Below are 22993 nucleotides of genomic sequence, written 5' to 3' on the forward strand. Positions count from 1 at the left end.
TAAAAGAGACTTCAGATACAGTATTAGGGGACCACTAAGGTCTATATAAAAGAGACTTCAGATACAGTATTAGGGGACCACTAAGGCCTATATAAAAGAGACTTCAGATACAGTATTAGGGGACCACTAAGGCCTATATAAAAGAGACTTCAGATACAGTATTAGGGGACCACTAAGGTCTATATAAAAGAGACTTCAGATACAGTATTAGAGGACCACTAAGGCCTATATAAAAGAGACTTCAGATACGGTATTAGGGGACCACTAAGGTCTATATAAAAGAGACTTCAGATACGGTATTAGGGGACCACTAAGGCCTATATAAAAGAGACTTCAGATACGGTATTAGGGGACCACTAAGGCCTATATAAAAGAGACTTCAGATACGGATTTAGGGGACCACTAAGGCCTATATAAAAGAGACTTCAGATACGGTATTAGGGGACCACTAAGGTCTATATAAAAGAGACTTCAGATACAGTATTAGGGGACTACTAAGGCCTATATAAAAGAGACTTCAGATACAGTATTAGGGGACCACTAAGGTCTATATAAAAGAGACTTCAGATACAGTATTAGGGGACCACTAAGGTCTATATAAAAGAGACTTCAGATACAGTATTAGGGGACCACTAAGGCCTATATAAAAGAGACTTCAGATACAGTATTAGGGGACCACTAAGGTCTATATAAAAGAAACTTCAGATACAGTATTAGGGGACCACTAAGGTCTATATAAAAGAGACTTCAGATACAGTATTAGGGGACCACTAAGGCCTATATAAAAGCATCCAAAGAGCACCATATCATGGGACCTTTAATACAAGTAGAGCGAAGGTTGAAGGGAATGTCATAATTTGACTACTTGAAATTTGGACTTGATAATGGCTCTAGAGGAAAAAGCTGTGCATCACTGAAGTTATTAGAGTTGATCCTCTGTGGCCGGGTTAGCTCAGTTGGTAAAGCAAGCACACATATATAGAGGTTTACTCCTCGGCGCAGCAGACGCGGGTTCGACTCTGACCTGTGGCCCTTTGCTGCATGTCATTCCCCCTCTCTCTCTCCTTTCATGTCTTCATCTGTCCTGTGGAATTAAAAGGCCTAAAATGGCCCAAAAAATCATCTTAAAAAAAATAAAATAAGAATTGATCCTCTGGGACTTTGGCATGCACCCAATAGTTGTTATATTTCAGTCTGTCTGTCCGAGGGTCACACCGCTTGCGTGGCTAAAAATCAATGTTTATATTCTATCTAAATCAAAGTAGACTTCTCATAGGTGGGACAGTCCACTCCCCCTGTTGAAGCCCCCATCATTTATGACTGGATTTGGTAACTTGGCAGGACTTTGTTTCCCCTCAGACTGACTGAGTTTTAACACACGCACTGACAGTATAGCGTGTCATTTGTGTCTTGGAATATGATGGCCTACACAAATCCGATTGTTCAAGATTTTGGGAAGAGAATGGAGCCGAGATTAAAATCATATAGTCGATTCAATTTTATATCGGGGCTTTGAGAGCTGTAACCTGTTATAAAATACAGGAAATAAACACTAACTTTACAAAAACAACCCCTGGGTTTTACTGCGTTGTTTTTTTATTCCCAGCCACTATATGTTATCTGTTAAGAGAAAGGCAAGATAAGGCTTTGGGAAGCAGGAGCATAAAGAGCTGGTTTAGTGATCTTTGACCCGGCAACTCGGTGCCGATACGTGCCTTTGAAGTGCCGCACAACACATCAACAGAGTCAGATACTACCTCTGACCTGAGTTCATACCTGGGCTTCCAATGACACGGTGAATCTGAGAGAGAATGAAAGCACAAGGACGATGATACCAAAGGTGGAAGAGGCAATAGTGGGATGAGACAGATGCACAGTGTTCACTAGGGGTGGCGGTGGGGGGGAATCGTCGTGATTTCTTTTGTGCCCGTTTTGAAAATCAATTATTTTCCTCAGAATCTATATTTTTAATTATTGTTTGTTTATTTTATTTTTGGGGGGGGTCTTTTTCCCCCTTTATTTCAGAGTGACAGTGGATAGACAGGAACTACATTTTTTACACATTATTTTACACATCAATTACACATTTTTACTACATCATATCTGTTTCCAGCCAAACATAGCCAAAGCAGAAAATGCAGAAAATCAATGTTATGTTCTTCTTTACAAATGAAAGAAAAATGTCAGACTGACTGACTGGCACGTGACGTGCATTCTTCTTAGAAAATAATCAGTTTTTAGAAATGTCTCATGATATATTGTCTCTAGAAGTGTGTTCAACTTTTGTTTGTGTTAAAGAAGGAAAAGATAATCGCAATACTATCGAATCGCAATACTTCTAGAATCGCAACAAATGAAAATCGCAATACAAATGGAATCTGCACCCATATATTGTGACAGAATCGACTCGGGACAAAAGCATATCGTCCCAGCCCTAGTGGGCACAGGTTACATTCTCATGTGAATACTATCATGAATGAAGGGCCTCCCTCTCTTTGCCATCCTCCTACTTCCCCTGTTTTCCTCCTGATCTTTTGTGTGTCTGTGCCACAGTGGCGTCACACTCGCTGCCCCTCCGCTACTCAACTTTTACGAAGCGCTGCTGGAAGTAGGTCACATTTGATTAAATTATGTAGCTATTTCACTTGTGTCAAATGCCTACAAATGCCGGGCCAATGACGCAAGTTGCTTTGCACGTTCCTCTTTCTTTTCATCATTCTCTCTTTTCATTTCTAGTCAAACCAAGGTAGGCCAAATCCACGTGCTACAAAGAGCTACATGGAGGACTTTGATGCTCATATGTTTGAGCCGCAACTGCATTCAAAAGTCAACAATGCTAGCAAGTTACCAACACCAACACGCACACTGCAGCCTGGCTCCATCAGCCGGCTTCAGTTTTCAGAGCTCAAAATAAATGTTTGTCTACATTAGTGTTATTCCAAAACGTATAGAAAGAGACAGAATAATATTAAAGCAGGACTTCGTCATACCTCTTGTAGCATTGATAGAATATCATCCTTCTTTTTCTGAAGCTGCAAAAGAAAAAAAACAGCGTGTAGTTTTTTGTAGCCATGCTAGTGGCAGATACACTATTTACCACCTTAGTTTAGCATGTTAGCATCTTAAAAACTTATTATAAACAATTCATCATGAGGTGAACATGAATGTCTGTACCAAATGTATGTTCATTTGTTAATCTAATCCAGGTGTAGAGATAGTTGTTAGGCTAAGTGAAAACTTTGACCTGCTGGTAGTGCTAATAGAAACATATAGTAAGGGGATCTCATTAGAATTAGTCATTAGAATTCATCTCCTAGGGACCTTGAATATATATAGAAACGTTTGCGGCAATCCATCCAATAAAGTCAAGATTCTTCTCTGAACCACAAATACGAACCTCCTGGGGCGCCTGGGTAGCTCACCTGGTAGAGCGTGTGCACCCCATGTACAGAGGCACAGTGCTCGCCGCAGCGGCCGCGGGTTCGGTTCCGACCTGCGGCCCTTTGCTGCGTGTCGTTCCTCCTCTCTCTCCTCTTTTCATGTCTAAGCTGTCCCCTCAAATAAACTCAACCCCCAAAAAAAAGATGAACCTGCATGTGGATCTAGCTGAAAAAGGTCAGGGAGTCTCTAAAGTGGGATTTATCCTCTGGGGACCGTGAATGTCTCTATTAAACGTAGGCCAATTTGTTGAGATATTTCAATCTGGACCAACCACCAGACCAACATCGCCACCCGCAGAGCCATGCCGCTAAAACGGCAAAAAATATACAACAGATGAAATATATGTTCTGTAAAGAATGAGTGCTCACCCTCTTCTTGTAGTAAATCCTCCACTTGTGATACTCCTTGATCACCACCTCGATCCTTCGCTTCCAGTAGCTGCCCTCTAAGACAATAGCCTGTTGACATGATGCAGAAACACCAAGTATAAGACTTGCATGCCCAACCTCATCAGTGTACAAAACAAGACTCAAAACTCAACAATATTAACATGAATGTTTTACTAACGGTTTATGAAATAATGTGTCAATAGGGCTGGGTATCGTTAAAAAATGTTCAATACCATTACCGATAGCAATACGTTGACTTCCATACCGGTTCCTGAACGATAATTTTTTCGATACCAATTTTATAAAAATCCATTTTAAAAAACGTGAGTCTCCTACGACGCGAGTCTCTACGACGTGTATCGTGTGACAGCCAATCACAAACATGATCAGATCTTGGTAGAAGCACGCTGCATGCTTATTGGCTTACTGACGATGATGAGATTTGCTCCTTGGATATTAAAATTCGGGTTTAGAATGACGAGGCATTTTTCGATACTCAGGAGGCAATTTGGTCGGTGCCTAAAAATGATCGAATTCGGGGGTGGCCAGATAGCTCAGTTGGTAGAGCAGGCGCCCATATATAGAGGTTTACTCCTTGATGCAGCGAGCCCATGTTTGACTCCAACCTGCAGCCCTTTGCTGCATGTCATTCTCCCGCTCTCTCCCCTTTTATGTATTTAGCTGTCCTATCTAAAAAAGTATCTTAAAAAATATATATATATATATATATTGAATTCGGTACCCAGTGCTATGTGTCAATGAAAAAAGAAGCCAGCTTGTGCTTCAACAGCTCGGTTTGATTTAAAAAAAATGCATTCCCCTGTAACCCAAATCACTCACTTCAGGCTTTCGATGTGCATCGGCCTCTGAGCCTTCCAGCGGTGTGACAAAGCCACACACTGGGTTCTTCCTCTTCTCCACATCTAAACACAGCAGATACAGAGCAACAACGTCAACAGGTTTCTAGCGGTTTGAACAGCAAATATATATATATATTCTTTTTACTATGATGTCTTCATGTTTAACTCCTCATTTATGTTCAGTCACTTAGTTGTTCTTTGCCTTGGATGTGTCTTAACAATTTCTGTTGCATTCAAGACTAATGTATCTTCATTAACGGTGGAAAGGTGTTATTAAAGATTGTCTAGGCAGCAGAGAGAGGAGGTGAAGAGTGGTGGACTCACACTGGATGAACCAAGCTCTCCAGATCGCATTGTTCAGACGGATCTTATCCCTCCACAGCAACCGCAGACCCTTAAAAGACTTCCACTTGGGAGAGACTATCTTACCACTGCAAACAAAACACACTATCAATCTAAAAAATATACAATTTGGGTATGGAAAAAGGGTGATGTTCAATGACCTAATGAAAAGAGGGACAGACAGTAGGGTTGCACAATATTGACAAAAGGTGATATTGCGATATCAATTATGAATATTGCAATATCGATATTCATTTCGCTATGTTTAAACGTGTAAAATTACAAAAGTTACGGGAAAACGCATCAAAACAGATTCATAACAAATACAACACAAGGTTTATTTCAACTGATGGTCATATTGGACTGGTCCAACATGAATAAATAAATAAGGACCATGTCTACAGAACAGGACATGTTTTACTGGTTGGACAGTATAAAATATATAAAGAGAACAGGACACAACTTTTCTTTTGCTTCTCTGATTCATTCCGTTTTGTTGTCTATTTCTTCACTTACACTGTCCCTCTGTCAAAATATGCACACAAGTGGTACGCTCCATAGTGTTTGTCACGTAGTGGACCCGTGGTTCGCTCCATAGGGTTTGTCACATAGTGGACCCGTGGTACGCTCCATTGGGTTTGTCACGTAGTGGACATGTGGTACGCTCCATAGGGTTTGTCACGTAGTGGACATGTGGTACGCTCCATTGGGTTTGTCACGTAGTGGACATGTGGTACGCTCCATAGTGTTTGTCACGTAGTGGACATGTGGTACGCTCCAGTGTTTGTCACGTAGTGGACATGTGGTATGCTCCAGTGTTTGTCACGTAGTGGACATGTGGTACGCTCCAGTGTTTGTCACGTAGTGGACATGTGGTACGCTCCATTGGGTTTGTCACGTAGTAGACATGTGGTACGCTCCATAGTGTTTGTCACGTAGTGGACCCGTGGTACGCTCCATAGTGTTTGTCGCGTAGTGGACATGTGGTACGCTCCATTGGGTTTGTGACGTAGTGGACATGTGGTATGCTCCATAGTGTTTGTCACGTAGTGGACATGTGGTACGCTCCATAGTGTTTGTCACGTAGTGGACATGTGGTATGCTCCATAGTGTTTGTCGCGTAGTGGACATGTGGTACGCTCCATTGGGTTTGTCACGTAGTGGACATGTGGTATGCTCCATAGTGTTTGTCACGTAGTGGACATGTGGTACGCTCCATAGTGTTTGTCACGTAGTGGACATGTGGTACGCTCCATAATGTTTGTCACGTAGTGGACATGTGGTACGCTCCATAGTGTTTGTCACGTAGTGGACATGTGGTACGCTCCATAGTGTTTGTCACGTAGTGGACATGTGGTACGCTCCATAGTGTTTGTCACATAGTGGACCCGTGGTATGCTCCATAGTGTTTGTCACGTAGTGGACATGTGGTACACTCCATAATGTTTGTCACGTAGTGGACATGTGGTATGCTCCAGTGTTTGTCACGTAGTGGACATGTGGTACACTCCATAATGTTTGTCACGTAGTGGACATGTGGTACGCTCCATAGTGTTTGTCACGTAGTGGACATGTGGTACGCTCCATTGGGTTTGTCACGTAGGTGCTGACGTGCACTAACCTGTGCAAGTGCACGGTAACTGGCCAATGAAACATGATCATTACAGCGTTTCAAGCGGGCTCTAAATCAAACACAACTAAGCCACACAGCCAACGGACGGGACGCAGCCTTCCACAAAATAAACTAAATATTGCATACTTATCGCGACACTCTCGATATAATATTGCGCAGCGCCATATCGCGAGAACGATATTGAGTCGATACATCATGCACCCCTAACAGACGGACTTCCAGAAATGACTGGATTACTGAGATAAATGACGGAGATACTAGAGAAGTGTGTATGGTGGGGACACACACATACGCAACTAACATAGAGCCATTGTTCATTTTACAGAATAGAGCAGTACGAATTCTACATAAAGTGGATTACAGAGTACACACCGATGCACCAATGTTTATCAACTCAGGATTCATTCAACTTAAAGACCTTGTTGAATTACAGACTTCGTTGGGGATGTGTAAGGCAAAAAGCAGAGTATTACTATGATTAGTTTGTTTTTAGTTCAGAAAAATGAGGATCATAGAAGGTAATTTTATTTGAAATATCAGTATGCACAAACATCTTTAAAGCAAATGTGTATTTCAGTATGTGGTGTCAAACTGTGTAATTCCTTGGATAATGATTTCAAGGGTAATATCAATATCTGTCAGTAATAATGTAATATAACAAATCATTTATGGTTTGATTATAAAATGTGCCTGTTTCCATGAGAGGAACAAAAACAATGGGAAGTGAAGATCAGTGCTGCAACTAACGACTACATTTACATGCTCGATAAACCTGTAGATTAATGGATTAGTTGTATGGTCTATAAAACGTCAGAAAATGGTGAAAAATGTCGATGAGTGTTTCCCAAAGCCCAAGATGGCATCCTCAAATGTCTTGTTTTGTCCACAACTCAAAGATATTCAGTTTACTGTCACAGAGGAGCGAAAAAAAACAGAAAATATTCACATTTCAGAAGATGGAAAAAGAGAATTTTTTTTCATCAAAATGACTCCAAGCAACTAATCAAATTATCAAAATAGTTAGCGATTAATTTAATAGTTGACAACTAACAGATTCATCTTTGCAGCTCAACTAGATACTCTTTAGATTGAAGTTGACACGGTGGAAAATGTTCAGTACCCCCGCCGCCTCACCCCTGTTGGAAATCTGTCCCGATTTTGACTAATAGTACCCAATCAGCTTACTCCCCAGCACACTGTCGGGCTGTTTGCGCGTTTCCCAGTGTCCCTCAGCCTGACGAGTGCTGAGAGAGGGCCTCCTAATGTCAGGTGCTCAGGGCGTTGCTAGGAAGCCTGGGGAATCATTTTCAACATGCTTTTAATGGGAGTGAAAAACGCTGCATGTCACACACTCCACAACAGCACAGACCGCAAATTACGGGAAACACTTATTAGGAGAAGAACCAATTAGCACCAGTCTGGTTAATGATAAATACTGTGCAGCGGGGCAGTACTTTGCACTAACACGGTCTCCTTGCTACACATAATACTGTATATACTTTCCATGCGACACTTAAATAAAAAACACAGTACAGAGTTCTTCAAGTTCTTCATGTCCTTAATGTGAAAGCCCTACATGGAAATGTAAGTACTGTGGGCTGTTGTACTGTACTGGTAACCACGCCTGGCTTAAGGTTTATTGTGCAAGTATCATCAAACTATAAAAAAAATACCAAATTGGCACAGAATCAGGAAAAACATCTTCTTTAGGCCAAAGGTTGATGGCAGCTCTTAAGAACACATTAAAACAGGGCTAAAGTTATAAAGCACACTTCTTTTAAATCACAAAAAAACAAATCAATTTAAAAAAAATAAAATAAAACATATGCTTGTTCTTTGACAATATCAGTGGAAAACACTAAAATACCCATTTGGAAGTTATAACTCTCAATTGACAAGGTCTGTGTGTAATGAATTATAATAATGAACACTTAACCTAATAATACGCATGGTGTAAAGCACAGCCAGAGGCATCATGACAGGTTATTCTTTCCTTTCCCCTCAGTTACACTGCAACCTTCCCAACGCTGCCAACTAGAATCAAAGTCCAGTTTTCAGTGAAGATTTTCCAAGCGGTTGCACAAGAGACAGCAAAATCCCTCTTCCTACACTCACATTACAACCCAACCCCTAGCTAACAGTTTTAAAAAGAGCACAACCTGTTGAAGCTCTTGGTGTACACAATGGGTGGCTCATAAAATTAAATTATGAACTACAGAGGGAGATGACTGCAGAGGGAAAGAAATGTGAATTATAGCCTGCAGGTTCAATATTTACTATTGACTTGTACTTTATAATAACTCTAATGTAACTCTTTAATAATAGGAAAATGACTGGCTTCTAAGATTCCCACTTTCTCATGATGCATGAAAGCAGATGTCTTCCTGCAAATTAAAATGCTATCTGAAATGAAAGGGATGAACGTGGAAATAAAAAGGTGGTTCTACTAACTAGACTAATTATAGAGAGGACATTTGCATATTTAAAAGATGAACTGCTCTGAGGTGGGTTTATCCTCCTGTCGCTGACTAGCGTTAGACAATAGGGACCCACCTGTAGGCCAGGGACATGCAGTCAAACAGGCGGGTCAGAGTGGGGTCGATGCTCAGGCTCCCGGAGCTTTGCGGGCCGTACCGGTACGTCTGGCACCACGTCCTGTTCACCGTGTCGAAGTCATATCTCGTGGACCCACCGCTGTTCCTCCCGCGCGGCGCCGAGTCGCTGTGGGGGGACGACACCATGAAGTGTCCGCTGTGGATGACCTGGGTGCAGGGGAAGGAGCCGGCGAACGGCCCGGTACTTGCCACGCGAGCCTCCGAGTCAGAGTCTGAGGAGTCCTGGAGCTGGCTCTGTCCGGCGGAACAAACTCTTCCTTTGCCCGCCATGGTGCGTTTACATTCAGTGTCGAGTGTCCGCCAAAACGGTTAACTTTCTCCTCAGCTGACCCCTCCTCTTCTTCAGATACTCCAATACCTCCTGAAAGAAGTGCCGCTTGCTAACAGCACCGAGGTCCCTCATCTGTCAGCTGAGAGACAACTGTCTCCTTCAACTGCACAGCTCTGGACAATATGCGTGGACTGTTGTGTAACAGCATACTATCATTGGGTCAACTTCCTATGGTGGTAAAGTCCTTCGTTCCACCAATCACTGGAGACGGTAATTATTAATAGACCAATCCTTAGAGGAAATCTCTTTACTATTAAGGTCTATGAAATACTCAAAAAAAGGACTTCATACTTACTATGTAATATTTTCAAGTATAACAAAAATTCTTATAGAATATTCAAGTAAATATACATAGTAGGCTAGGATTAGCTAGGATAGCATTTACATGTCAAGTAGCCAAATGTGCAAAGTAACAGACTACATTAATACGGTTCTTGAAGGATAGGTTAATACAGTCTATGGTTAACACAGTCAGGTGCCCATGTGGACATTGAAACAGGTTTTGCTTGCCTGGCGGGAAATATGTTCCCTGTTCATACAGGCCATTAAGACTTCCTCTCTTAATGTGCTTACTAGTGACAAAACCCACAGTCCTCTCTCTGTGTAAAAATATATATTCCAATATCTAAACTGAACGTGAGGCTTCAGCGGCATGTAAATAAATTAAAGTATCTTTCGAAATCTTTATTACAAAATGCTACTGTCCCCCGACTACAGCTCAACAGAGAATCACTGTCTGAGCACACAAAGAGGGAAATTTGTAGAAAAAAAAAAATACTTAATATGAAAAGGATCTTAATTTGGAAGACACTGTATTACTTATGTGATAAATGATATACACAATGCTGGTTTTCATGGTACTATATTTGATTGAGTCTGGAGATGAGAACTAATTCAGTGGTGCGGAATTTATCCTTTCCTTTTTAGTAGGGATGCACCGAATCCAGGATTCGGCCGAATATTGGGCTTTTTGACGGTGTTAAGTTTCTGCCGAACCTTAGAATTTTTTTTCCACCGAACCGAACCCTATGCTTGCGCTACGCTGGTCGACGTAATGACGCCGCCGTTGATTATGGGAAGGCGTTTAGGTAGGTGGACCGCTCAATGCAGTAGGCTGGGAGGAAGTGGAAATGGAACTCAAAGTGTTGTTTGGCAGTACTTTCAGTCAAAAGAAGGCCAGTCAAGTCCAGCTACATGTTCAATTTGCTAGAATCTGCATCAGAAGTAACAACTGATGTAACTGACTGATATTCTTGGCATAAAGAAATACATAAAATATATGATATAATATGAAACAGTTTTATTGAACACTGATCTTTCATTCTCTCTGTAGACATCCACATGTATGCCATTCAAATATAGACTTCACATATTATAGTCTGACAGAGTCCGATCACTAGGCGTCAACATCAACTCCCTTGCTAAGCCAGCTAGAAGTAAGACTCCAGCTTTAAACAAAGAAAATGTCACATTTGTTGAAGTGAGGACTGATTGTGTAAACCGTTAACATTTCGTGGAATTTTTTGTTTTGAGTTCACATCTTGACAAGGTGCCCATTTATTGGCTTTAGGATAGCTGGACATTCACAAATACTGACTGGATCATATCATACCGCTGCAGTTAAAACGGGAACTCTACAATTAAGAGACAATTCTTATGTTGATGGTTTCTGCACAGTCGTGACCTTCATTATTTGATTTAAACTATATAATTTAAGTTACAGAAAAATAAAGTCACATTTTAATAAAGAAGACATTTGCTGGCAACAGGGCTCAATGTCACAGACACTTAAGCAAGTACTCATCAGTCTCTTTAGAGTGCCAAAGGCATCAGTCGATCAGTGCTGCAACATTCGCTTTCATCTTATCGTTAATGCCATACCTCCAACTTTGCCAGGATGGGTATAGCGGAAAAGTGAAATTTAGCTTAAATCTAACATTAGTTACATTTGATGAAGCCTTGGAGGTCTTCCAGGAACTTGATGTACTCTTGATGCTCGACGGCGGTGCTCAGCTCAGTCAGTTCATCAGCAAAGGTGTTGTCAATCCCCCGGTCAGCCAGGAAGTCCATCAGGTGGTCATACAGAGCCTGAGAAACAACAGCAATTAAGTTGGCATCAGTTAAAATGACCCATATTAAAAACGCAGCTATCATCAGCTTCATTAACGGTTATCATTAGTGTTCAACCGGAACTTGAGAACTTTTCAACCTCGACCATATTTGCCCATGTTTTTCAGTGACTAATGGGGACAACATTTTTTTGAAATTGGTCCAGTATTGAGTGAGAGCCCTGCAGCCACAAAATCATCTAAATATTCAGCCATGTCAGTGAAAATGTTTTAGAGAACACTCAGCTACGCTTTCTGAACACAAACTCTTCCTGGCTTCGCCTCTTTCCAACTCTCATTCCGTTGCCCTGCGGAAACAGAGTCACCTCTTGCTTATCCATGAGCGAGACTTGGTTCAGACACGATTACAAACAGACCGGATCAAGTGAAAATCTAACTTCTCTGTAGGGTCCTCTCCGTAATGTTGTCAGACACTTACCCCTAAATTCTACTATGTGCGTCTGTGCTGCATTCTGGCGGCGCCACAGGCACCATAAGCAAATGCGGCCACTCAAGACAATGCTTGGGATTCTACCAGGCGAGACGCAGCGTGTCCCGAAAAGCGTCCCAGACACAGCTCTCCGCTCTGTTCTGCTCTGCTCAAATTACGTGCTGGGTCTATTTCTGACAAAGCCGCGGGGCATTGCACAGGCCGGCCAGGAAGTGGAAGGGCAAGAGCATCCAATCAATTTTTTAAATAAACACTGTGTGCAGACTCCCAATCGTATACAGGGTTTCCTCCATGTTGATTTGACCGTGCAGGCCCCCCACGGCAACATTTCTGCCCCCCACAGTATCAGAAATAGGGCTGCATTGTTAGAGTGCATGTCGGAGAATAGCGTGAGCACGCGCTTCACACCGCGAGCGGGCACGGGCGTCACTCGGCAGAAAAAGGGAGAATGGAAAAAGAGACGCTGTCCGGATGATAAGCCAGTTGAGATGGTGTGTGTACGTCCTTGAGAACTATAAGTCGTATAACTTATGTTGTCAGTTGATTGTTAGCTGGTGATGTCATTGTTTGTATTCTTCACCTGCTAGCTAAATTGCACGTGGCTGTTGATTTGATATAATAGCGATTGCTGAACGCCCTTGCTAACATTTGTATTTTTGGTGCATTATTTACATGCTGAAGTAGTTACACTGAATTAAGATAATAATGTTTTAAAGTACTTAAATATGTAATAAGTAAACCTAAGTCACCTAACACACAGCTACAATAATTTAACAAATAACAGTTCCACTATTAACAACAAAATAAATGTTGAGTTGGTATGCCAACCAGCTTCAAACTTTAGCCGTTCTTTTGCAGAAAAATGACCATATCTGCCTTCTCTGGCAAGATACTACACCTCTCCTGACTTATGGCATGTCCTGCACAGAAGAAACCTCTCTCAGGGGGTGTCCAAGAGGTCTGTACACACCCAGGTATGAGTTTGAAAGGGCAGACAATTTGGGGAGGCTGTCCTGCCTCCCCCACCACCAGGCTACAGGCTCTTGTCCTGAACGATAGACTAGCAGAGTAAGTGTAATGTTTACTAGTGATCACGTGCAGTCAGTGAATGGTTAATATGCTTTCACGTCAGTTTTGGTGAGCCCAGAGAGAAAATATGCAATTTTAAAAGTAGCCTACATTTACGGTAGCTAGTTAACGGTAGACTACAGAGAAAGGGGGATATTTTTACGACCGTTTCAGAGCGTGTACAAAAAGGCGTCTATCAGCTGGGATTGTAGCGTGCATGTCGGGGGAATAGCGCGGACACGCGCTTCACACCGCGAGCGGGCACGTGAGCCATCCTGTTAAAGTTCCCTTGGCTTTTGGAATTAAAATAGCCCCACATCATCACATACCCTTCACTATACCTAGAGATTGGCGTGGGGTACTTTCCATAAGATCATCTCTCAATGCAAATCAAACCAGCTATTAGGCTAACTAAAGTAAAACCATGCCAATCTCTAGGTATGTTGAAGGGTATGTGATGATGTGGGGGGGCAATTTTAATTCCAAAGGCCAAGGGAACTTTATCAGGATGCAAAGTATCCTGGATCCATGAAATAACTGGCCTTTAAAAATAAACATCTGCCTGCCTCTATGGGAATTTAACATAGGGGTGTCTATACTTATGCCCCCTGTATTTTAAGGAAGAACATGTATTTACTTACGATATATTATTCATTCACAAAGAAAATTGGTGTCCTTAAAAAAAGATGGATTTTTCCGGGTTTTTTTGTTTTTTTTAATGAAGGCATTAAGATCAATTTCCAAAAGATGATTTTTTATTCCTCTTTTTAGTCAACTTTAGCATGGGTGTATTCACTTATGCTTAGCACTGTATGTAGACTACTTACTGTTAGGGTAGAAGTACAAATATCCAGTAAAAATGACCAAAACAATGAAATCTGCAAGTAAGGCGGGCAAGACGCTCTGCTTCTGAGACGCTCCCGTGGTTTTGTGCACCGTGCAGCCGGAACGCAGCGCATCTGTGGCTGGTGGAATCCAGGCAGTTATAACAACAACCGGGAGCCTTTCGGTGGCAAAAGCAGCTCTTTTGGTGGACGTAAATCGACGGTTTCAAAGGATTACATTGCAGCTCGTTTTGCGGCTACAGGCTGCAGGGTTATCGCCCAATACTGGACCGACTTGAAAAAGTGTCCCCATTATTCACTTACACACTAAAACACGGAAAGATAGGGTCCAGTTTGAACAATATCGAAGTTCCCCTTTAAGTTATTATTCCGTTTACTGTAAGTGCATTATTATCCTATATGTTTAGCACTTTGTAACTGTGCGTTTAGAGAAAAGAAAAAAAAAAAAAAAAGTGCTATATAAATAAAGTTATATATACACACTGTACACTGTCTCAAATCTTACCCAGTCCAGAGAGTCTGTGTTGAGTGTATAGCTGGTCTCCTTCCACTCCGAGTCTCCCTCAGGTTGGAAACTGACCTCACGAATGGCAAAGATGTCGCTTTCCTCTTCTCCTTCCCCATGACTCATCTATAAAATGCAAATGCAGCTTTTCTATTAAACTCAAACTGTCAGAGTGCAAGGTCAGAGACACGCCGCTGCCGTCAATATTTTACGTCCGATATGTTAACGTCGGTGTGAACGTACGCAGTCTGTGCTTACCTCGTCTTCAGGAAAATGGCAGTCAAACACCAAGGAATGTTTTGCACCCTGTTTTGTTACATCAACAACAAAGTTGGGTGTTGACACAATGTCTGCCTGTAAAGAAAAAAAACCAAGTTATAATCATTACAATGTTTACATTTTAATTTCAGTCATTTTGTGTTTTTAAGACAATTATCCAGGGCACTGCAGTCATGACATGCTTACATCTCAAAGACATCTTTTAAACCACAAAACAGGTTTTGGTGGAACTCACCTCTTCTTCCGCTGACTTCTGCTGTCCTTGTTCTGCCTCTTCCTCAAAGTTAGGAGGAATGCTGTTATTGACATTGAATGTGACCGTGATTCTGATAAAAAAGAAAAGAAAACATAACATCTGTATCAGTGTCTCTGTGTCCCAACCGGCAGCGGCAAATGGCCGCCTACCAAGAGCCAGGGTCTGTCGGAGGTTTCTGCCTGTAAAAAGGAAGTTAGCCTCGCCACTGTTGCACCAAATGCTTGCTCGTGGGGGAATTGTTGAGTCTTTGTAAATTATAGAGTTTGGTATAGACCTACTCTATCTGTAAAGTGTCCTGAGATAACTCCTGTTGTGATTTGACACTATAAATAAAAGTGAATTGAACAAGAGCTCATTAGTGTGTCCATGCGTCAACAGGGACTGGCTAATCACCAAGAGCGCCAGCCTTACTTTTCTCCAGCAACGTTCCTCGTGAGTTTGGCCTCGGTGCCGTTCATCTCCAGTTCCCATCCTCCAGACATCTTAGGAAGGACTTTGCTTTTCTGGATCTTCCTCTCCTCTTTGATTTCATCAGACAGGAAATCGCCAAATGCTTTGTCACCTGTTGTAAAGGTAGAACAAGGTTATGCAATTATGACAAAATGTGCGTGGTGGTAAAATTCAATCTTTCTTATCCTGCATCAACTGCAATGCAAGTCCCATTAGCTTCGCTTTAGCCCGGGTAACTGGTTTCTAACGGCTTGCAGAAAGCTTTCAAGGCAACCTTCCCTCTCACTCTCCAGCTGGCATGCCTACAACAAGGTTTCACTGCTACAACAAGGCTTCACTGCTGCCCTTGGTTTGACAAGTTAATCCCAAGAGCGCTTATTTCCCTTTGACAACTTTACTGCATAAAGAAAATTCAACTGTTTAACAGGATATGCACAGGCTGATAATTAACACTGTTTGATACATGTTAAATAATTGGACTGTGTAATTGCAATTTGTTAAGAATGTTTGCAGTTGACATGGTTCAAGCACAGCAGCCCCCTCAATTTGATTTGACAGCATGTGTATTAGAATGTCAGGAGCCAATCAGCTACTTGGAGTGGCTAAATGGTATATTGGCTCTTTAGTTTTGTAGTTTTTGTCTGCTGTCTTGTCTTGCTGGCTGTATAGGAGGTTGTGTGCGCCAATTAATGTGCAATAAGTAGGCTATATATTTTGTGACTTCATTGTAAATAAAGTGTTTAGTGTTTAATGTGAATCATTTGATATGTACTCAGCAGAAAAAAAAGAAACGTCCTGTCTCTTTCAACGGCTTTTATAGTTTAAGAAAAGTTAACATTAAAAGATTTAACAACTAAGACATAAACGGAACAATTTTCACACACGTGACTAACAGAAATGGAATAATGTGTCCCTGAATAAAAATAAATCAAAAGTAGCCCTCAATATGTGATGTGACCACCAGCTGCATTAAGTACTGCAGTGCATCTCCTCCTCATGTACTGCACCAGACTGGCCAGTTCTTATGGTTGTTGTTGCCATCCTGTACCTGTCCCGCAGGTGTGATATTGGGATGTACCGATCCTATGAGAGGTGTTGAAATTAATCAAATAATCGATGCATCGAATCGGGGACATGGACGATGCTGCATCGATAATCGGTCAGGCCATAATCGATTATTTCCGTTTACAATTTAATGTAGGCCTAACAACATTTATTGTTATGTTTTTCACATTCAGGAAGTGCCATGTGCTCAGTGGTGTAGTTTTATGTATCCAATTTATTTAGTATTAGAGCACTGCAGAATGTTTTGTTTTTGAAGCTTGAAAAGCTACGAATTAAATATCCTGCAAGGCTTGAATAGAAAAATGTATTTGACGCATCATGATGCATCGAATCGAAGACATGATAATCGTAATCGAAAGATCAGTGAAGATTCACACCTCTAGATCCTATGCAGGTGTTGTTACACGTGGTCTGCCACTGCGAGGAAGATCAGCTGTGCTTCCTGTCTCCCTGTAGCGCTGTCTTAAGCGTCTCACAGTAGGGACATTGCAATGTATTGCCCTGGCCACATCTGCTGTCGTCATGCACCATGTCTAAGGTACGTTCACGCCGATTAGCAGGGACACCTGGGCGTCTTTCTTTTGGTGTTTTTTCAGTCTGTAGAAAGGTCTCTTTACTTTCCTCATTTTCTTTTAACGGTGACCTTAACCCTTGTGTTGTCTTCCCATCAACGTTTTTGACATCTTTTTTTCAGTTTGTTTTTGCTTCTTCCAACGTTTTAAAAATTGTAAAATTTTTCTTCTACACATTTTCAGCTCTTATTTCTACGTCCCATATTTTATGATATAAAACAAATTTTAAAACGGGTCAATTTGACCCGAAGTCAAAACAATTTAACTGCCTACCGCCTGCAAGCTGTTCTTGTCTTTTCGACCGTTCAACAGGTGCATGTTCATTCATTGTTTACGGTTCATTGAACAAGCATGGAAAACATTGTTTAAACCCTTCACAATGAAGATCTCTAAAATTATTTTGATTTTTACAAAAGTATCTTATATTTATTATACAGTATTCTCTTATATAAATACAGTGCCCTGAAAAAGGGACGTTTCTTCTTTTGCTGAGTTTAGTTGTGTGACTCTTACTATTCAATGCTTTACCATAAATGAATAGAGAATAAATCATTTGTATCGTGTGTTACATTAGTTTATTATATCGCATGTCTCGTTATATTCTCTTCTTATAGAAACCGTATTCAAGTGTAAACCTGTAAAACAGTCCAGTAACGTGCAGAAGTACCAATACACCACAATTATTATAAACGATCACAACCAGCGACATGTATGAGGAGGTTTCAAACACTAACGTTATAGAACACAATTGTTAATACAAAGATGGAGGTCCAACATGCTTCACGTCACTTCTCATTCATCTTCCAGCGAATGACCTTTTAACCTCAACCTGAATATTCGTGCTATTTCACACATGCCACTGACAAGACTTCTTTGAGTTTTTAATTTTCCTATTTTGCCAGTTATCGTGTAAACGTTACTATTGTTCCGGGGGTGACAGGCATAGCTGTCTTTCAAGGTGAATGCTAAATTAACTGCTTACAGAGAGAGGATGCACACGTAATTGTGTGGTTCGTAAAAGCGTTGACGTTTCTGACAGGCTAAAGTGTTGCGTTCAAGGGGTTAGCTAAGTCTCTTTAAAAATTAAAAACTCACGGTTAAATGATTGACATTTTGGCGTAAGGTCTTCTCTAACGTTACACACAGCTAGCTACGCGTTTCTCTCACGCTGTAGCTAACGTTAAGTTAATATTGCCTGATATACGAAGCAAGCTATAACGTTCTTATGTCGGTTACCTTCTGTGTGCAGTCCTCCACATCCACACGATACCGAGGGATTCAACATTTTTGAACTAAACAGTTTTGGCCGGTACCCTGACGAGGCTCCGTTGTTATTCAGCATCCAGAGAGACCGGGTGAAGGGCCGCGTTGTTGCCGAACTTGGAGAGCGCAGTGTCAGGCAGCTGAGTGGCAGAGCTCTGGCTGTGGACGTGGTGGCTGAAGAAAGGCGAACAGCGGCTCCCACCGCACGGACAACTGACTTTAGCATGACTGTATGAAAATATTAAGGCGCGTAACGACAAATAAATTAGTTTGACAGAGCCCAACAACCGGCTAACTACCCGTTACTGCTTCTTCTGGAAGCTTACAGCAAACACGTGTGGAAGGACACCCTGACCTATCGTAATATGACCTTTACACCGGAAATACTACTTTGAAAACGAAACAAATAAAACAAATATTTTGCCTGTCTTTAGAGAATATTAAATACGACCACAGCTATTTGAACAAGTAGTATAATGTAAAGAAAATTTTATATTTTTATTAAAGTTACAGCCAGGTGATGATGTCACGATCACAATCGGTCACATGGTCACAACCTATCCTACAGCGCCCCCTGTGGCTTGATAAAGAAGGTTACCTGTTTTATGTATGTCTCTCCCATGAATGTATTATAAGACCCCTCCCTCTATCATAAAAAGTAAATGCAGCATCTGTCTACTAGAGCAGTGGTTTTCAAAGTGGGTTCCGGGGACTCTCAGGGGTCCTTGAGGGGGCTCCAGGGGGTCCCCAGCAAAAGGGGAATACATTATTTTCACTATAATTCCATCCATAAAATGACAGAATCCACTGCACTCAATCCATTCAGCCTCCTTTTTCTTATGATAAACAGCTATTTTGTACATATTTGTTTCTGTAATTATTGTTTATTTCATGTTAATGTTAAATATGTTTGTTTGTTTATGTATGCACCAACCACCAAGGCAAATTCCTCGTAACTGTAACTTTGGTAATAAACCCTTTTTCTGATTTCTGAATGGATGACTATTTTGATCATGGGTTTTACACACTTTCTGTAGAAACACATGTAAAAGCAAAAATCCTGTCAGATGGGGGACCCTGGGACAAAATCTTATCAATGGGGGGGGGTCCGTGGTCTCATTTGTATCAGTTTAGCAGTCCTTCACGTGAAAAGGTTCGGAAACCGACAGGTTTGGGAGACGACAGGACACAAAAATACAAATAAGGCCAGCATCATTACAACAAGAATAGGCTGTCTCTTATATAATTTCACAAATTTTAGAATTGTTTCTAACATTGCAAGATCAGCTGTGCCATCAAATCTAAATCCATGACATAAAATGAGTGTCTGGCTACAGTGGACGTGGACATCCTGGAGGGAAGGGGTTGCATCATTCTGTATTTTCTCAGGGTAATGAGTTGCATCATTTAGACATGGAGCCCTGCTGCCAGAAGATGGAGCTGTTTTCAAACAACCAACCCAGGACAGCAACACTTCACTTGTCATAAAACAAATCAGTGAAATAAATGTATTGTCATCAGTTCATATTACCAAGTTGTAAATACACGTCAATGCTCTGTTTAATTCATCGACACACCAGACCAAAGTATCACTTGTCTGTTCATCCGATTCTGCATAACTTGGAAATGTGCAAATATAAATATGGCTAAATGACAATGGCTGGAATTAGTAGTAGTAGTAGTATCCAAAACACTAATTTTGAAAGTTTTTAGATCTGATATGGTACTCACAGATATGGACTATGGGACCATATCCCCCTATGCCTCTGAATCTTTACTTGCTACATGTAGACTTGTTCTGCTGGACAGTGACTCCATTTTTATTAGAAATGATACCAATAGTGGTTATGTAACTAATCATATTAAGTATACTTAAAATAAACTCATCAAAGGCGTGCATTTAATCTTACAAACTTTATAACATGCAGATCCTAAACGGTCTACTTTTCCTTTGTGACTAAAAAAAACCCACACAATCTCGTTGTAGCATGGTCCGATAATTCTCTACCTCAGATGCATTTGGTGTTCGGTATTTTTAATAGTTACAAATAGTTTATGTAATTTATTCAGGTTACAGTATATAATGTAGAATCCTGAGTCCAGTGTAAAAAAAAAAAGAGAATCCATCCTATTCCTAAACATGGTGGGATTTACATACTACAAAGTAAGAAAGACCTGAGGCATCAGATCATTAGCTATAATCTCCATGCATTGCATACATATGTTGTCAGCATACGTCTGTGGTTAGTCTGTGTAGGGGCTGAGTAACATACAACAGGAAAGAGTAGAACCTGGAGAATAAGGCATGCTACTTCTCCTGATGTGCATGTATTTGGGGAACTGGTGATACAATCATAGATGTGAGAAAAGGCATGCACAGGCTGACAAGTGCTGCATGTAGAGGCATTATAAAAGCAGTCATGTCACTGTGACATGTAAAAACCTCATATTCTAACTCCAACTTTGGTGATGTTCATATTTTCTTGTGTTTACCTAACCTCATAGATTAAGAAAATCTACCGCCCTTGCATATATAAAACCCTTTAAGACCACTTTGTTTAAACCCCAGACTACATGGTGGGAAAGCTTAAGACAAGACTGCTTTACTTAGCTTCTGAGAAGCTAACATTTCAAAGACTGTTAAATCGTCGTTATTATTCAAAAATACACTGAAAAGAACCATTCCAGTCTACTATAGATTTCTGAATCGTGTTGGATAGGTGGCTTAACAATTAAGTACACTATCTTGTGAGATTAACATATGGAGAGTAGCATTTCAGCAAGTCTGTTTTGTTTTTTGTTTTCAGAAATAACAAACATATAAATCATATCAGACGATGCTTATTGAAGAACTGCTCCTGTGAGGTTATCGGTGTTGTTAAGATGCATGCAAACGTTGAAAGAATTGATGCACAACACTTAAAAAAAAAAAAATACTCTTTCTTCCAGGTGGCCAAATGGCAAGATGAAATACTACCAGGCAGAAGAAACACAATTTATAAAATCTGAATTACAGTCTTACAGGAAGTCAAAGTTGTGAGGCCTCGATATGCAGATTTGTGCTGCAGTGACACATGCTAAATGCTTGCCAACTGGGAGGTAGTGAAATCCAGACAAGTTTACTACACAGAAAAGGTTCCGTTCTGATTTGCAAATGAAAATCAATAAGTGTCTTTATCCCAAATTTCATCTTTGTGAAGATAACACATCTTCCAGCGTTATTGCCACTGGGTGATTCGAGGAAGGTTTACTCCAGTCCTGTTTCCCTGTTGGTTAGCTCTTGGTCGGGTGGAGTTTGCGGCCAAAGTACTCTGGCGCTGCATCCAGCAGCCAGTCGGCATCCACCAAACACAGGTCTCTCATGTAGCAGCGGGAGGTGTGCAGCAGCTCGTTGAACACCACATATGCTGGCTTTCCCTGGAACAGGACGGAGGAGGGGTGGATGGCCACGGGCTGGTGGGTGTCCAGAGCTAAGTAGCTGCCGTCGGGCTGCAGCTCCGCAGCGTTGACGAACATCCCGTGGGCGAGGCAGCGGCGAACGTTCCCTGTGTCCGCCCCGCACGACTCCAGCTTCAAATTCAGCTGGGAAATCGATAAGCAGAACAGGAGGTTAGCTGCTGCTGACGCAGAAGTCTATTACACAATCGTAATCATCAAGTAATGGCATACCATACTGTAAAACATCCTCCTGATGGAATGAGATAACAGCATCCATAAACATGTTTATAGTCTATTTGTAGGCATATTATGACTTAGTTTGATAGTTGCAAAAGATGTGACCTATTTTACTTTGATTTTGCTATTTTTTATCTCGTGCATAGATGTATCTAAAAAGCAATCCTTCCAGAAAAATGGCGAGTTTTTTTTGTGATTGTAGCGGGCAAAAATCCTTGATTATGCAGCACGTTTTCTTAAAAATTGCGATGGAATATGCGGGATATTTATGCAATTTAATGCAATGAAATTGCGGGAACTTGCAAAAACTGTGGTTTGATGAAAAAGAGAAAAAAAGTGATTCCCCCCCCAACACCCAGCTTTTCGATGATGTTCACGTCGCGTAATTATCACTGTCACTTCATAATGTTCCCATGGCAACAGGGGAAAATGGCTGCTCTTGTGTGAAGTAAATGCAAAAATGTTCAACTTTCTGCTAAGATATATGTGACTTTTTTGCAACGGGGATTATGAAATCATGCAAGCCCCGCATATTTTGCCTGGAAATTGGCAATTTGTGCGGCGAAAGTGCAGCGTTTTTGAACTTTGGCTGATTATGCATTGAATTATGCGATCGCATAATCGCGTTTTTCTGGAGGGACTGAAAAAGACATAATTTCATTAATCGTTACAAAAGGTAAGGGTTAGGGTTAGATGTCCGATAATATTGCCAAGCCATACACAGAACATTCACATACACAGTATTCTTTAGGATTTTCAGATGTGTACCTTAAGGCAGATATCTTTGAGTTGCGCCTGGACCTCTTTCACCAGACCCATGTTCCTGCTGTTGACAAAGTTCTCCC

The 22993-nt window shown here is 41.2% G+C and overlaps 3 protein-coding genes across 7 annotated transcripts in view; all 3 read right to left on the reverse strand.

The window, feature by feature from the left end:
- The window catches only part of LOC120575713 (carbohydrate-responsive element-binding protein), a 33322-nt gene extending 23553 nt beyond the window's left edge, over positions 1–9769 (reverse strand). Inside the window, exons 1-5 of one of the 4 annotated variants that reach the window (XR_005642041.1) lie at positions 9219–9769; positions 5015–5121; positions 4671–4753; positions 3810–3899; positions 2991–3032 (exon numbers count right to left, since the gene is read on the reverse strand). Coding sequence is in view for 3 of the 4 variants with exons in the window: in XM_039826547.1 (XP_039682481.1) it covers positions 2991–3032; positions 3810–3899; positions 4671–4753; positions 5015–5121; positions 9219–9550 (654 nt within the window). In the remaining variant the exon portion in view is untranslated. The remainder of the gene's footprint in view (positions 1–2990; positions 3033–3809; positions 3900–4670; positions 4754–5014; positions 5122–9218) is intronic. The other 3 variants (XM_039826547.1, XM_039826548.1, XM_039826549.1) reach the window with 3 other exon arrangements.
- Positions 9770–10894: 1125 nt separating this feature from the next.
- Positions 10895–18834, reverse strand: LOC120544092 (complement component 1, q subcomponent binding protein). The gene is made up of 6 exons (XM_039777648.1): positions 18447–18834; positions 15535–15685; positions 15103–15193; positions 14847–14942; positions 14589–14714; positions 10895–11699 (listed from the first exon to the last, which is right to left on the reverse strand). Exons 1-6 carry the CDS (start codon positions 18697–18699, stop codon positions 11550–11552), a joined length of 867 nt encoding a protein of 288 aa, XP_039633582.1. The 5' UTR covers positions 18700–18834; the 3' UTR covers positions 10895–11549.
- Positions 18835–21055: 2221 nt separating this feature from the next.
- Positions 21056–22993, reverse strand: part of dhx33 (DEAH (Asp-Glu-Ala-His) box polypeptide 33) — an 8685-nt gene continuing 6747 nt past the window's right edge. For both annotated transcript variants that reach the window (XM_039777646.1, XM_039777647.1), the window contains exons 11-12: positions 22917–22993; positions 21056–22055 (exon numbers count right to left, since the gene is read on the reverse strand). The exon at positions 22917–22993 is cut by the window's right edge and continues 10 nt beyond it. In XM_039777646.1, the coding sequence (XP_039633580.1) occupies positions 21747–22055; positions 22917–22993 (386 nt within the window). In that variant the 3' untranslated portion in view covers positions 21056–21746. The remainder of the gene's footprint in view (positions 22056–22916) is intronic.

This window comes from Perca fluviatilis, chromosome 16, assembly GCF_010015445.1.
Source record: "Perca fluviatilis chromosome 16, GENO_Pfluv_1.0, whole genome shotgun sequence".
Taxonomy (NCBI): domain Eukaryota; kingdom Metazoa; phylum Chordata; class Actinopteri; order Perciformes; family Percidae; genus Perca; species Perca fluviatilis.

What these genes read in the sequence shown, in the direction of transcription:
- LOC120544092 (XM_039777648.1), bottom strand. Translation starts at nt 18,699, where the DNA reads ATGCTAAAGTCAGTTGTCCGTGCGGTGGGAGCCGCTGTTCGCCTTTCT. An exon ending in TGGAGGACTGCACACAGAAG is followed by an intron (nt 15,686 to 18,446) that starts GTAACCGACATA and finishes CCTTTACAACAG; the next exon opens with GTGACAAAGCATTTGGCGAT. An exon ending in AGGAACGTTGCTGGAGAAAA is followed by an intron (nt 15,194 to 15,534) that starts GTAAGGCTGGCG and finishes CTTTTTTATCAG; the next exon opens with AATCACGGTCACATTCAATG.